The 13,750-nt window shown below is 39.7% G+C and overlaps 3 protein-coding genes across 3 annotated transcripts; all 3 read right to left on the bottom strand.

Annotated features, from left to right (window-relative positions):
• Nucleotides 1–818: 818 nt before the first annotated feature.
• LOC137612361 (cytosolic sulfotransferase 1-like) lies at nucleotides 819–3,727 on the bottom strand. Its single transcript, XM_068340859.1, has 8 exons — nucleotides 3,272–3,727; nucleotides 2,697–2,818; nucleotides 2,487–2,615; nucleotides 2,061–2,161; nucleotides 1,859–1,985; nucleotides 1,681–1,778; nucleotides 1,298–1,472; nucleotides 819–1,185 (listed from the first exon to the last, which is right to left on the bottom strand). The coding sequence occupies exons 2-8, from the start codon at nucleotides 2,785–2,787 to the stop codon at nucleotides 1,073–1,075; spliced, it is 834 nt and encodes a 277-aa protein (XP_068196960.1). The 5' UTR covers nucleotides 2,788–2,818; nucleotides 3,272–3,727; the 3' UTR covers nucleotides 819–1,072.
• Nucleotides 3,728–3,859: 132 nt separating this feature from the next.
• Nucleotides 3,860–8,833, bottom strand: LOC137612353 (cytosolic sulfotransferase 2-like). The gene is made up of 8 exons (XM_068340850.1): nucleotides 8,622–8,833; nucleotides 6,888–7,026; nucleotides 5,860–5,985; nucleotides 5,468–5,580; nucleotides 5,221–5,347; nucleotides 5,048–5,145; nucleotides 4,783–4,957; nucleotides 3,860–4,708 (listed from the first exon to the last, which is right to left on the bottom strand). The coding sequence occupies exons 1-8, from the start codon at nucleotides 8,640–8,642 to the stop codon at nucleotides 4,596–4,598; spliced, it is 912 nt and encodes a 303-aa protein (XP_068196951.1). The 5' UTR covers nucleotides 8,643–8,833; the 3' UTR covers nucleotides 3,860–4,595.
• Nucleotides 8,834–11,434: 2,601 nt separating this feature from the next.
• Nucleotides 11,435–13,673, bottom strand: LOC137601963 (cytosolic sulfotransferase 3-like). The gene is made up of 7 exons (XM_068324473.1): nucleotides 13,532–13,673; nucleotides 13,301–13,429; nucleotides 12,894–12,994; nucleotides 12,640–12,766; nucleotides 11,989–12,086; nucleotides 11,693–11,867; nucleotides 11,435–11,574 (listed from the first exon to the last, which is right to left on the bottom strand). The coding sequence occupies exons 1-7, from the start codon at nucleotides 13,668–13,670 to the stop codon at nucleotides 11,435–11,437; spliced, it is 909 nt and encodes a 302-aa protein (XP_068180574.1). The 5' UTR covers nucleotides 13,671–13,673.
• Between the last annotated feature and the right edge of the window lie 77 nt (nucleotides 13,674–13,750).

The following is a 13,750-nucleotide window of genomic DNA, read 5'->3' on the forward strand; positions in this document are numbered from 1 at the left end:
TCTGTCTGGACATCAGGTTGTGGTCGAGGACATTTCAGAGATCATGTCAAACAGGTTTTTGAGTGGTGACGTAGGTTTCACACAACAAATCAATAATTAATCAATTGAAATATGGAAGAAGATGACTGAACATTTCACTTTGAACCACGATCTAATGATTAACTTGAATCTTTGTGGCGACGCCTGTTATTCTCTAGTTTTGTTCTGTTTTTCTGGGTTACTTTTCTAATTATCAAATGATATATTTGAGGAAGAAAGCTGTTCAAAGCAGCGACACATGCGTTTGGAATAGACCATAATTCATGCGTCTGTTCCTGAGGAGATTCGGTCCATGACTTGTTTTCCTACTACCTTGAAGTGACTTGCTGCCCCCCCCCCAAGTGATGTGAGATGCTCAGTATTTACGATACGATGGCCGTGTGTTGTCGTCTACATTCCCATGAACTCATGAATAAGATGTCGCTGTTACTGCTATTATTTACAGGAGTATTATTTCTGTCACCCACAAAGCAATACGTGCCATAGAAAATAAAAGCAGTGACCCCCCCCCCCAGTCTGTAGTCACAGTGCAGAAGTACAGTGTTAGATTCATTCATTTAGTTTTCAACATGAACTTTTGTTTTTGTATTTAATGCTGCATTTCATGTCTGAATTGAAATAAACGTAAAACCGTGAAGCGTTGTTATTACTGTTGTTTATACATTTAGTTAATTTTTTATTTCGTATTCAGGGGTGTCGCTTAAGATGTTCATCTTCTTGCTCTGATTTCAAACCAGCGGGGGGTTTTCCTCTCCTTTGTTTCCTACTGGATAACGCCTTCTCGCTTCGTGCTGGTTGGAGTTTCTAGTTTCTAGATCAAATAACTACCGTAACAAAATTTGCCTTTTGTTTCTACAGTAAAAAGTATTTTAGACATAAATACGATTCTAAACAGTCTGAATAACTGTGTAAATAACTAATAACCAAACAGAGAGAGGGAAGCTAAATTACATGCCAGTTCAATGCAAATCCTCAAACTACTGGGCAGTCAAGGGCCAAAATAATAATCACAGGTAATTATCATTTAATTACTCTAAACCTCAGTACGGAACCTCAGTGTAGGATTCTTCATTTTCTGCTTGTAGTCTTCATCAAACGTTTCATTCTGGGCCACAGTGAAGTGGTTTTTCCAGTCCCCAACTGTCCCTAGAGAATAAAGATTTGATGGAATTACTAATAAATACTGTTAGCAGACACTTGGTATCACAACAAAATATTATAATAAATAATTCCATAATAGAATTTTTTTTCACTGTACCTTTTCTCATGAAAGGAGACACATTCTGATTCATATATTTCACTGTGGAAAAGTTAACCGTCTTGTTTAGCTTCATACGGTCAAACTTTGCTTCAGCTAGAATCGTTTCTTTATCCTGGACTGAAGGAGTCAAACCAACGAATGAGCAGAGTCCCTCCGCCTCTCGTCCAGAGTCCTGCAGAAACGTTTAAATCATGGAATAATTTAAACGGAATCATCTAATAATTTAATTAATAATTTAGGATTAATTTAAATAATCATAAATAAATAATAATTTAATTTAAATAATAATTTAAACAGAAAGACTGATTTTAACACGGTAAAGATAGTTTTGAAGGATACAAGTTGTGTTAAAAAGGACACACAAACACGCCTCTGCTCACCTCAATCATATCCTCGTAGAACATGTAGTGAAGGTTTGAATACGTCTGTTTCTTCTCCCACCAGCCGTTCACGTGGTCGTACCAGGATCCAAACACCACTGAAGTCAGGGAATAATATCTGATGGGACATCCTGAAAGATATTACTTCCATTTACAGTCACACAACCAGTCCACTCACTATTTCCTTCCATGAAATTGTGCAGAAAGGCGTTCCAGTCCCCCGGATCCGGCTGGGCCTCGTTCATACGGCTGAAGTGGAAATAGGAAACCACGCTGTCCTTTGCGTTTCGAGCCACATAGATCATCTATTCAAGGAAAAATTACCTAATTGTAAATTATCTGCATCATAACACTTTATACAAGTGCCGTATGTGTCGTAGCCTGATGTCACGCTCCCAGAAAGATTTGGGTATGAACTGGACTGGTAGATGAGTTTTAATCAGACGAGGCGTGGTGGGAAGCTGGTCTGCCACGTCTGTTCCTTTGACAACAAGAAGAATTGGATTCCTATGTTTCACATTAGAAAACTCTAAAACTAAAAACATTATTATCAAGCATGACAAAGCTGCTTTTCCACTTTGAACAAACTCAAATATTTATCATGGTAATTTCTATGTCAATTTTTGTTAAAAAAGGAAAGTATTCTGATTTTCATGGTATGAAAATGTCCTGTGCAACCATTTCCTCCACATCCCACAGACATGCATGCATCTCATGCAGACTGATGGTTAATCCCGTTAACTCTGAACAGAATCAGTAAAAAGCCTCTCATGGGATCGTGAATGAAATGAAAACTGCTGTTCAACCTTTGGGTCCATTTGGTCTGCTCAGTTCCAGAAATGGAACTCTGTGGTGTAGAGGAAGGGACGCCCCCCGCTCTGGACACGTCTCCCCAAAATACAGAAGGTCCAGGATGTAGGAGACCCGCGTGTTTCCTGAGATGACACGAATACACTGGGCTCATCCATTGAAACACAGGACATTAAAGTGCCATAATTTCCTTCACACAACCCCACCTGCTTTCGGGTAAGTAGCTATGAGGACATCATCTGCTCTCGCTTCAAAACTCTGCACGTTGTCCCAGTTGGAGGTGAACTGTTCTGTCATGGGGGCTCCATGGAAGCTGAACGGGGTCGGTCTAAGTGTCAGCACCTCCAAAAGAGAGGCTTCTAATAAATAATCTATTCATGTGTTAATTCAAAATCAATGTTGAGTATTGATCCTAAAGTCTGACTCACCTATGAATTAAATTTAAAAATGTCTTATCATATAATCCAGTCTGTATTCAGTTAATGAAGTAAAGGCGAGTTTCCTCAGTATTTCTGATGAACAAATAATCCCACTATTTGTTCATCAAATAGTGGGATTATTTGATGAACAAATAGTTATGTAGTGGAGCGTTTCTAACACAGGGGAACACTGAAATTACACTTTTTAAAAAAAAAAAAGCTGACGTGGTTTTCTTGTATGACTGTGGAGTCATATAAGATATGACAAGATATGTCTGACTTGGATGATTAATCATCTGATAAATAAGTTCAGTATCTTTAAATTTTTTAATAACCAGTTATAAAGAATCCAAACTGCTCACCCTTCGTCCTTCTGTCTGCATTTCTGACTGGTCTTATGAACTTCCTCATCACCTTCCTCAAAAATGTTGCAGTACTATAAAGCAATACTGTAATACTGTGACAGGCTGGTGCATTCTTGAAATAAATAAAAAAAATAGTGAGAATGAGGAAATGATCTTGAATGGACACCAGAGAGTTCTCTAACACGGGCAAAATAATACGTATAGCAGAGGGAGTCAGTATTATGGGGTAGAGCACCGAGATCACGTCAAGGTTTCCTGATAAAAGTGTTCAGGTGTTATATAATGATTACAAAAGGTAAAGGTTCCTGCTCTTCCCCCCCCCCCTCCTTGTGTTTTCTTTTTATTGTACGGGCGTGTCTGAACAATGTCATCAACATCGCCGTGAAGAACTGGTTTTACCTCCAGTAATCTGCTCGATAATTCCATCCCTGCTGGCTTAGTGCCCCTCACCAGACGGAAAACACAAAACTGTGTTGGTGTGGAGAGTCTATATGAAGTCGTTCATAGAATAATAGAATGATATAAAAGTCTCATTTTTAAAGTCCCCAAAAATGCAAAAATGAACAAACATTATGAGCACACATATGACACTATCATCCACATTTTAATTAAAAAAAGTGAACAGAAAGGAAACACAAGACATGCAGAGAACTAAAACAACCTGGTAACAAACCAAAAGAAGAAACCAGCTTATAAAGCCTCAGGCTAATCAGTCCAATCAGGTCCAGGTGTGGAGACGAGGCTCCGCCCACAAGAGTAGGACATGACCATACCCCGTTCAATCCTGCATACATAAAACGACACGTCAGTTAATCTACATTTTATTATTTCTCTTATTTCCAATCTCTAATAAAAACTCAAACCTGACTTGTTTTTCTTTACATCTGTTTTATTTTCAGATTGAATTAAATGATGAGATTAGAGACATCTCACACGTTGTCACTTATCACATTGATATAAATGATCATGGAAAGTATTGTCATAATCCATATAGCTTTTAAGCTGTACTTCTCCTTTTTTTAATTACTTTTTTTTTTAATTAAAAATTAAAAATGATAACAAATTTTTTAAATTAAAATTGTAGTTATTTTTTTTAAATTATTACCAGTTTTATCTTTTGTGCTCTCTTTCTGCACAAAGTGTGGGTCAGTTATCACAATCACTCATCGGAACTTTCAGCTGAACTATTAACCCGACAGAAGAGTATTATATAAAATACTGTATATGAACTATACTGTATACAAAATGATGGACAGATGTTTCCTCAGATGTTTCCACCATCATTACTGGTCTTGAACCAGTGTCAGAATACACAACCAGTTCAGACTGTGTTGCGGAACTGCAGAGTGGGGTCCTTCATCTTTCTCTTGTAGTCTTCATCAAACTCTTCATTCTGAGCAACAGTGAAGTGGTTCTTCCAGTCTCCAACCTTCCCTGTAGAACCGACCAGAACCAGTTTCAGCTGAAGGTGCAGATGCATCATATTATAGACATTTTTTTTAGCTTACCTTTTCTCAAAAAAGGAGAAATTTTGAAATTCATAATTGGGAGTTTGGAATAGTTGACCAGGTCATTCTTTGCCATTTTATCAAAGTGCACTTTCTCTGTGATCCGTTTCATCTCCTCAGCTGGGAGAGACAAACCAACAAAGCTGCAGAGTTTCTCTATTTCCCTTCCAGTGTCCTGGTGATCAGAAAACATCGGTGCAGCGTTACCATCAAGAGGAAGACTTCAGAGGAATTATCTCCTTTGGAAGAACCTTCAAAAATGTACCTCAACTATATCTTCATAGAACATATAATGGAGATTTGAGTAAGTCTGTTTCTTCTTCCACCAGTTGTTCACGTGGTCATGCCAGGATCCATACCCCACTAAAGCAGCAGATCATCAGTTGGAATGTTCATTAGGAATCTGTTAAACAACCCCAGTGTCTGTGTCATAAATACCCTTTCCCTCCATGAATCTGTGGAGGTAGCTGTTCCAGTCTCCAGGCTCTGGTTCAACGCTGTTCATCCGATCAAAATGAAAGTACGACACTGCACAGTCTTTGGCATTGCGGGCAAGATAGACGATCTGCAGGAGAAGAACACTTAAATTAAATTACATGAGAAATATTTGCATGCACATTTTTATCGTAATACCAGTGGTAAGTATCTCTAAAATTGTACATGTTCACTTTCATTGATTTCTGACCTTGCAGTTTTTCTCCCAGAAGGATTTTGGCACAAACTGAACCGGGTAATGGGTTTTAATGAGTCGAGGAGACGTGGGAAGTTTGTCCGCCACGTCAGCTCCCACATGAAGAACTGCATGAGAAAGATAGATTCAGCAAATCATGAACCTGTGAAGTACTGCAGTAGTTTTGAATCCGTCTTTTCCACACTATAAGGCGCACTGAGAAAATTAAAGGGTTTGTGGTGCGCCTTATAGTGAGAAAAATACTGTACTTCTATTTCATGCCATATTAGAGACATACACTTTGAAGCAAAATATAGAAAATCACGAAACAAGACACTGAGTTGAAGTTCTTCTACTTTTTTTTATGAGACCCGTGTGTGAGGTGTGGTGAGTGTTGGCTCTTCAACCTGAATTTATGCTGACAGTGAACTCCAAGAAAGGCACTGCTTCAGCGATGGGGATGGCTGTCTGACGCTCTGGGGATGTCTGACCAAAAAACAGCAGGTCCAGGATGTGGGAGACCCATGTTGTTCCTGAAAGGTGGAACACAGGTAAGAAGATGGGAAATTAATGTGCCCCACCCTCCACTTCTACACCCACCTTTAATGATTTTTGCAAATCCTTTTCAACTTATATTCTGTTGAATACACTGCAAAGACAAGATATTTAATGGCAGCAACATGTTGCAAAAAAGTTGGAACAGGGGCACAGGATGATGGTTTTTAATGCAGTACCGCCTGAGGGGTCGAAGGTCACGGACATTCAATGTTGGTTTTCTGCCTCGCCGCTTTCGTGCAGTAATGTCTCCAGATTCTCGGAACCTTGTGATGATATTACGGACCGTAGATGGTGAAATTCCCTGAATTCCCTGCCATAGCTTGTTGAGCATTTGTTCACGCCTTTGTTCACTAGTGGTGACCCACTAGTGAACAAAGGGAAGCTGCTTTGATACCCAATCATGGCATCCAACTGTTCTCAAGTAGTCTGTTCACCTGTGGGATGTTCACCTGTGGGATGTTCACCTGTGGGATGTTCACCTGTGGGATATTCACCTGTGGGATGTTCACCTGTGGGATGTTCCCAATAAGTGTTTGATGAGCATTCCTCAACTTTCTCCATCTTTTTTTTTAACCTCTTGTGCAGCTTTTTTGAAACTTGTTGCAGGCATTAAATTCCAAATGAGCTAATATTTGCACAAAATAACAAAGTTTACCAATTCAAAAGTTAAGTATCTTGTCTTTTCTGTGTATTCAATAGAATACAGGTTGAAATAGATTTGCAAATCATTACATTCTGTTTTTATATATGATTTACAAAATGTGCCAACTTCCCCAGATTTGGGTCATACCCAGGACGGGACATGGATGGTCGTAAGTTTACAAGATAGAAACACGATTAAATAAAATTCCCAAACCTCCGAATACAGTGGACTGACCTGCTTTTGGGTAGGTTACAATCAGTATATCATCTGGCCTGGCTTGGAAATTTTGAACTTTTTCCCAGCTGTCGGTGAAATATCGGGTCAAAGGGATGCCGTGGAAGTCAAACAGTTCTGGACGAGAGGGGGAATTTATCTAAAATGCATAAAATATAGAACACCGTTCATCATCACAATAATAAAGTTCCATCGTCAAAGAAAAGTCTCTTTTTCTGTTAAATAACAGCCATTAAATTCACCATGGTGTCATCATATCAATAAGAAGCATCAATGCAGCGCAAATGGCTTCAGGGGGGGTCAAACTCATTTCACTGAGGGCCACATCAGCATCACGGCTGTCCTCAGAGGGCCAGATGTAACTAATAAACAGGGCTTTGAACCAGAATTTTTTGCCAATCGGTTCATTCGGAACAGAAACAGTTTCACAACATTTCCAGTTTTACGATCCACCCAAGAACTGATCTTCCTGAACCGGTTCTTCTTCTTCTTCTCCTCCTTTGGGCTTTTCCCTTCAGGGGTCTCCACAGCCAATCAGAGTCCTCCATCTAACCCTGTCTTCTCATCCTCTTCTCTCACACCAACTACCTTCATGTCCTCTTTCACTACATCCATAAACCTCCTCTTTGGTTTGCGGGTGTCAGAGTGTCGGAGGTCACCGGGGAGGGAACACAGTGTCGCTCTGAACGAAGCATGTGGTGATCGGTCAACAGACAGAAAACACCGATAAATGTCCAGAGCATCGGAGGAAGAAGTCCACCGGAGATTAATGTCTACAAGTCGCTTGAGGGGGACACACTGCACTGAAAATGACTGGCAGTCAATGAGTTAATGTCTAAATCAAACATGTTTTTTTAAATTGTCAGACTGCAGTGTTTACCTGTTATAAATATTGTGAGACTCTCTTTTCCTTGATTGTTGATCTGCCTCAACTTCTCTCATCACACATTGAATGAATGACAGGAAGGGAAACATGAGGTCAGATATTCTTTTCAAGAACGAAAAAACAAACGATATTAACCGGTTTACAATTATTTTCTGTTCCCGGAACATTAAAAAATATCAAGTTTTCGAATTCATGTTCGTTCCTGGCAAAATAGCAAACGTTTCTGGTTTTCTTTTTCATTTCCATGAACCGGTTCAAAGCCCTGCTTAAAAAATGTAACTAAATGTAGAAGTTACATTTAGTTTCATTTAGTTAACTGCCCCTTAATGTTAAATAACTGAATTTCTGACTGATTCTAGTTCCAAACATTACAGTTAGACAGAAAAAACATGTTTGTTTGTTTCTCTGTTCTAACATAAATCCTTTTCATTTGTCAGGTTATTAAACCCACAGAACTCCATCAATCAAGGATCAAACTATCAATCAATAAAGAAAAATAACATCAGACACAAGTTAGGACATTAACTTTTGTTTTTTGTTCAAGTTAAAATAGGCCTAATTACTGCATTGTGGGAAATGTGGTTTTTGGTCAAAGCACGCTTTTGACCTATTTATTTTTAGACACTCTGACCTTTTATGCTCTCGAGGGCCACATTAAATGATGTGGAGGGCCACATTTGGCCCCCGAGCCGTAAGTTTGACTTGTGCTTTTAGTGAAGTGTTGGAGACTCGGGCAGCTTGTTTCCCTGAAAATATTACATTTGCAGGTACCAAAAAAACCCCAAACAAACTTGGACTTAATGAGTAAAAATTAAAAGTCTAGAGATTATTTCAGTGATATACTGCACCTTATCCGTCTCATCAGACATTTCGATCAGCTGGTGTTTCTGTTGTGAGTCTAAGCCTCCTCTGCTGCTCTCAGCTTCCACAAATCGTGTTTGTGCCGCTCTCTTCCTGTTACGTAACTCTCTCTCCGGTGTCCTTTGTGACTGTAATCCGACTCCCAGTTCCAGATGAGATGAGAGCTTAGCCACCACCCATCCGTTCACAATCTTTGTCCACTTTACCCTTTACGTCTCGCCACCCCTTTCTACTCATTGCAGTCAGGTTTACACTTTATGATGTGATCCTGGTGTGCAGTCAAAGGGAGTACAAAACGATGCAGAATAAGAAGCAGTCGTTGAAACACGTCAGAAACAGGTTGGACTCCTCCGTCTATTAACTGGATCGGATCTTTTGTTCCCCGTGTTCACCCACAGAAAAATCAAGTGAACTGTTTTGCAATCTCATGAAGGTGAACTGAGGATATTAGTCCCCCCCCCCCCGGAAGATTCAAAGGAAACAACTCGCACAACTGATTTACTGAGCAGATTAGGAATTTGAGGCATATTACCTTTAACATCACTGAAAACATGGAACATGACCAATGAAGGAAATACATTATCACAGACGTGACCAAATTTCCATGCAGTGGTGGAGTCCCATTTCCCCACCGGATCCTGACGGCTCTACACAGGGTTTTGTGATGATCCATTAGGTATATTCTTATTCCTAACAAAGCTATAAATTATTTTATCATTACAGGTAAACCTCTGCTTGGTTCCAGAAGACACGACGTAAAGCGAATAAACTAGACTCCTCAACTGATGGTAGCCATTCCCAGTTCTGTACTGTAATATTTTTCAATAATATTTTTCATCCGATGTGGTGGGTCATGTCTGACAAGGGCAATAAAAAATATACAACAGAGCAAGTCAGTGGTGTGGGGTAGAACACCATGATCAAATATTGTCATAATCCACATGATCAGTGTCACGGGAACACGGCCCTCGTCCTTGCAGGTCACTATTTGCTCGGTCTTGCAGGTCTTCAGCTGTGCAGAATTAACATCAAGTAACTGGGGACACCTGGTGTGTGTTCCCAGTTACTTAAGCCCCGCCTGCCCATTCACCTGGGGTCTACCTGTAGCAGACTGGAAATAGGGCTGCGGAGGTGGTCCTGTGACGACTGATGGGGCTTCGGAACCTTTGTGACAACTGTTTTGAAAACTGGTTCATTACTTCATTCGTTGGGAACGTGGACGCCCTCTGCTGGCGGGGTGACTGTACTGCAGCCACGCAACGATCGATGACCCTTTAAAGCAGCACTTTGAGGTGTCCTGTGTTGTATACACTTCTGAATAAAACTGAAATGAATTTAATTTAATGTGTTAATCCTTGCTTGCTATATCATAGCCATACATTGTAGGACATTTTTTATGATTATTGATTCTTGCAGGTTTCAATAAAGCAATAAGAGGTATAGATTACATGTTCATGTATATGTAATATAAATATATACACATGGGTTTTTGCATGTGATTCACATAAGAGGATTAGGGCTAATGGAAAAAAACAAGGTTTATACTTTGAGATAAAAGTCAGAATTCTGACTTTAATAACACTTTATTTTAACACTAATTGTTTAATAAACTCTTATTAACTTTTGAAGGGCAATACATCGCCCTTATTTGTTGTGGTCGTAACATCAATTATTTATTTTTATTGTATTTATTTTTTTGCTATGAAGATAAACTTATTCCACTGGGTTGAATTTTCAAAGCTACTCAGTTACAATACAGTATTAAAAATGCAGGACCATCTCGCAATTCATACCTTTATAAAAGACGCGCTGAGAACTTGAATGAGAAGCTGTTTCAATTAAGTTTGATAACTGGGATAGGCTTCAGCAACCCCTGTGACCTGCAGGTAGAAGATGAATGAATGAATTAATGAACGAATGAATGAACGAACGAACGAACGAACGAACGAACGAACGAATGATCACTGTGATTTAGAAAGTTGAAAAAGATTTTCATCCATGAAACTCAGTAGTCATGATTGTTGGTTTATATCTTGAGTCACATGTCGGAATTAGACATTGCTATTGGCTGTATTGGTCGCCATGAGAACTGGTGAGTCTCTGATTCACGTATGACTGCTGTTTCTGGGGTCAGGTGAAGCCAAGGTGAAAACAGAGAAATTTCTGCTTCAAAAAAATTATAATAGTATAATAAATCCTTTAATAACCTCCTTAGGAAAATGACTTTTTTTCCATTCGAAATATTTGCACACACAAACACACACACACACACACACACACACACACACACACACATATATATATATATATATATATATATATAGTATAGGCCCATACACACAAACACACACACACAGGGTCTGTAGGCATGCTGAAAATGGTATGGCGGGTGGCGGGCAGCTCGTGGGGTGCACCATGAGCAGCTTGTGAGGGGATGGCGCTTTGCTCAAGGGCACCTCCTACTGTCAGTTCACTATCAAAATATTTTGGACCACTTGGGTCTTGAACTGGAAATTTCCGGTCCCTGGTCCAAGACTTACTGGTCTGAGCTACTGCCGCCCCAGTCTGGGTGGGAGCGGGAATCAAACCGCCGATCTTGTGATCATTGGATGACCCGCTCTACCAACTGAGCCACTGCCGCCTCTAATGAATATTCATTTGTTTGGTTAATTTTATTTATTTTTTATATTTATTTGTTAGGTTAATTTTATTTATTTTTGTTTATTTTTTATATTTATTTTTGTTTTTATTTTTTATTTATCTATAGATGATGGACAGTCCTCAGATGTTTCCACCATCATTATTGGTCTTGAACTAGTGTCAGAATACAGATTTCAGTGCTGAAATGAAGAGTGGGATCCTTCATCTTTCTCTTGTAGTCTTCATCCAACTCTTCATTCTGGGCCACAGTGAAGTGGTTCTTCCAGTCACCAACCTTCCCTGTGGAAGAAAGACAGAAACAAGTCTGTTGTTTTAGCTGCAGGTGGAGAGTGTGTTTTCTGTAATGCCATATTTGTGTAAGATAATGCATTTCATTATGTGTCATTTTCCACATTACCTTTTCTCATGAAAGGTGAAGTTTTGAAATTCATTTGTGGGTTTGTAGAATAGTTGGTCATATTGTTGTTTTTCATATTGTCAAACTGCACTTCATTTATTATTTGTTTCTTCTCCTCAAGTGATGGAGACAAACCGAGAAAGGAGCAGAGTTTGTTTAATTCTTTTGCACAATCCTGAAAAATACCATGAAAAAATTAAATTATTTCAATGTTCACAATTAGACAGATAGAATTGTTGCCCGAATACAAACAACACAATAAATTAAACATCATGAAATAACCTGTTGGTGTGTACCTCAGTCATATCTTCATAGAACATGTAATGGAGGTTTGAATAAGTCTGTTTTTTCTTCCACCAGCCGTTCACATGGTCGTACCAGGATCCAAACGCCACTGAAGAAACACAGTTAAACCCAATTTTTTTTTTTTTTTTAATTTTTTTATTTTATATACTGGTTTGATCCCCGAAGGGAAATTAAGAACGCACACTCTAGCTACTGATTACAAACGCATGCATACATATATATTTGTGAGTACAGGCCCCTGTATTACACACACACACACACACACACACACACACACACACACAGGGGGGCCTGTAGGCATGCAGGGGAGGTAGAGTGGCAGGCAGCTCCTTCTTGGTGCGCCTCAAATGAGCAATTTGTAAAGGGGACGGCACCTTGCTCAAGGGTGCCTCGGCAGTGCTCCGGAGATGAGCTGACACCTCCCACTGTCAGCTCACCTCCGGGTATTTTTTGGGGGGGCAGGAGCGGGAATCGAACCGCCGATCTTAAATCATAGGACGACCTGCTCTACCGCCCGCTTTACCACTGAGCCACTGCCGCCCCAATGAGACTGTTCATCAGTGTGTTTGTCTCATCCACACGTCTCTGTTCCACCAACAGACTGATATTTACGCTTTGTTATGATTATATTTCATATTTACCCTTTCCCTCCATGAATCTCTTGAGGTAGCTGTTCCAGTCTCCAGGGTCAGGCTGGGTAATGAGCATGCGATCAAAGTGAAAATAAGACACCACGTTGTCTTTGGCATTACGGGCTACATAGACTATCTATAGAAGAAAGGACATTAATATTTCAGGTGTTTTCAGTCTATAAATGGAATCACCCTTGTTGTTGAATGGACTTTACATGTTGTAATTATACCAAAATAATGTTAATAACACTCAAACTACTGACCTTACAGTTTTGCTCCCAAAAGGACTTTGGTATGAACTGGACTGGAAGATGAGTTTTAATGATTCGTGGAGAGATGGGAAGATTCTCTGCCTGTTCAACTCCTTTATGAAGAACAAATGATAGAGACAGCAAACCCTTTTAATCTGAAACCCTCATTATAATGTCAAATGTATCTTGTATGATATATTAATTTTTGAGCCCTCCACAAGGGCAGCACAAAAAATTGTCCCCCTAAAAAACCCAAGGTACCCAATCAGGTACATGTAGTGACTGGATAATCCAACATGGCCCAGTTTGTAAATCTGTGAATCCGAGGCACCTGCATCAGCCAGTATGTGGAGTTAGTTCTGATGAGTGAATGACTGACAAACAGGTAAGGAGGTTAAGTATATTTTCATTAATGGAACCTGAATGCATTGGTAGGCGTGAAAACTCCAAGAAAGGCACCCTGTCATAGATTGGGATGGATGTCAGTCTCTCTGGGGATGTCTGACCAAAGTACAGCAGGTCAAGAATGTAGGAGACCCATGTTGTTCCTAAAAGACAGAGAAAGGAGAACACATCTATGTACTGAATCCACACATCCATGTCCTTCACCCACTGTAAAGCCTTCACACTGACTGATCACATGGACTGACCTGCTTTAGGATACGTTGCAATCAGAATGTCATCTGGTCTGGCCTTAAAGGTCTGAACTCTCTCCCAGGTGTCAGTGAAATAATGGGTCATTGAGACGCCATGAAAATCAAAGAGTTCTGGTCGAGGAGGAAATTCCATCTGTTAAAGAAAACAATCACATGACAAAAGATTTATAATAACTGTATGGTTAAATCTATAAATACTCTCTGCTTACAGAA

The sequence above is a fragment of the Antennarius striatus genome, chromosome 2, assembly GCF_040054535.1.
Source record: "Antennarius striatus isolate MH-2024 chromosome 2, ASM4005453v1, whole genome shotgun sequence".
Lineage (NCBI taxonomy): Eukaryota > Metazoa > Chordata > Actinopteri > Lophiiformes > Antennariidae > Antennarius > Antennarius striatus.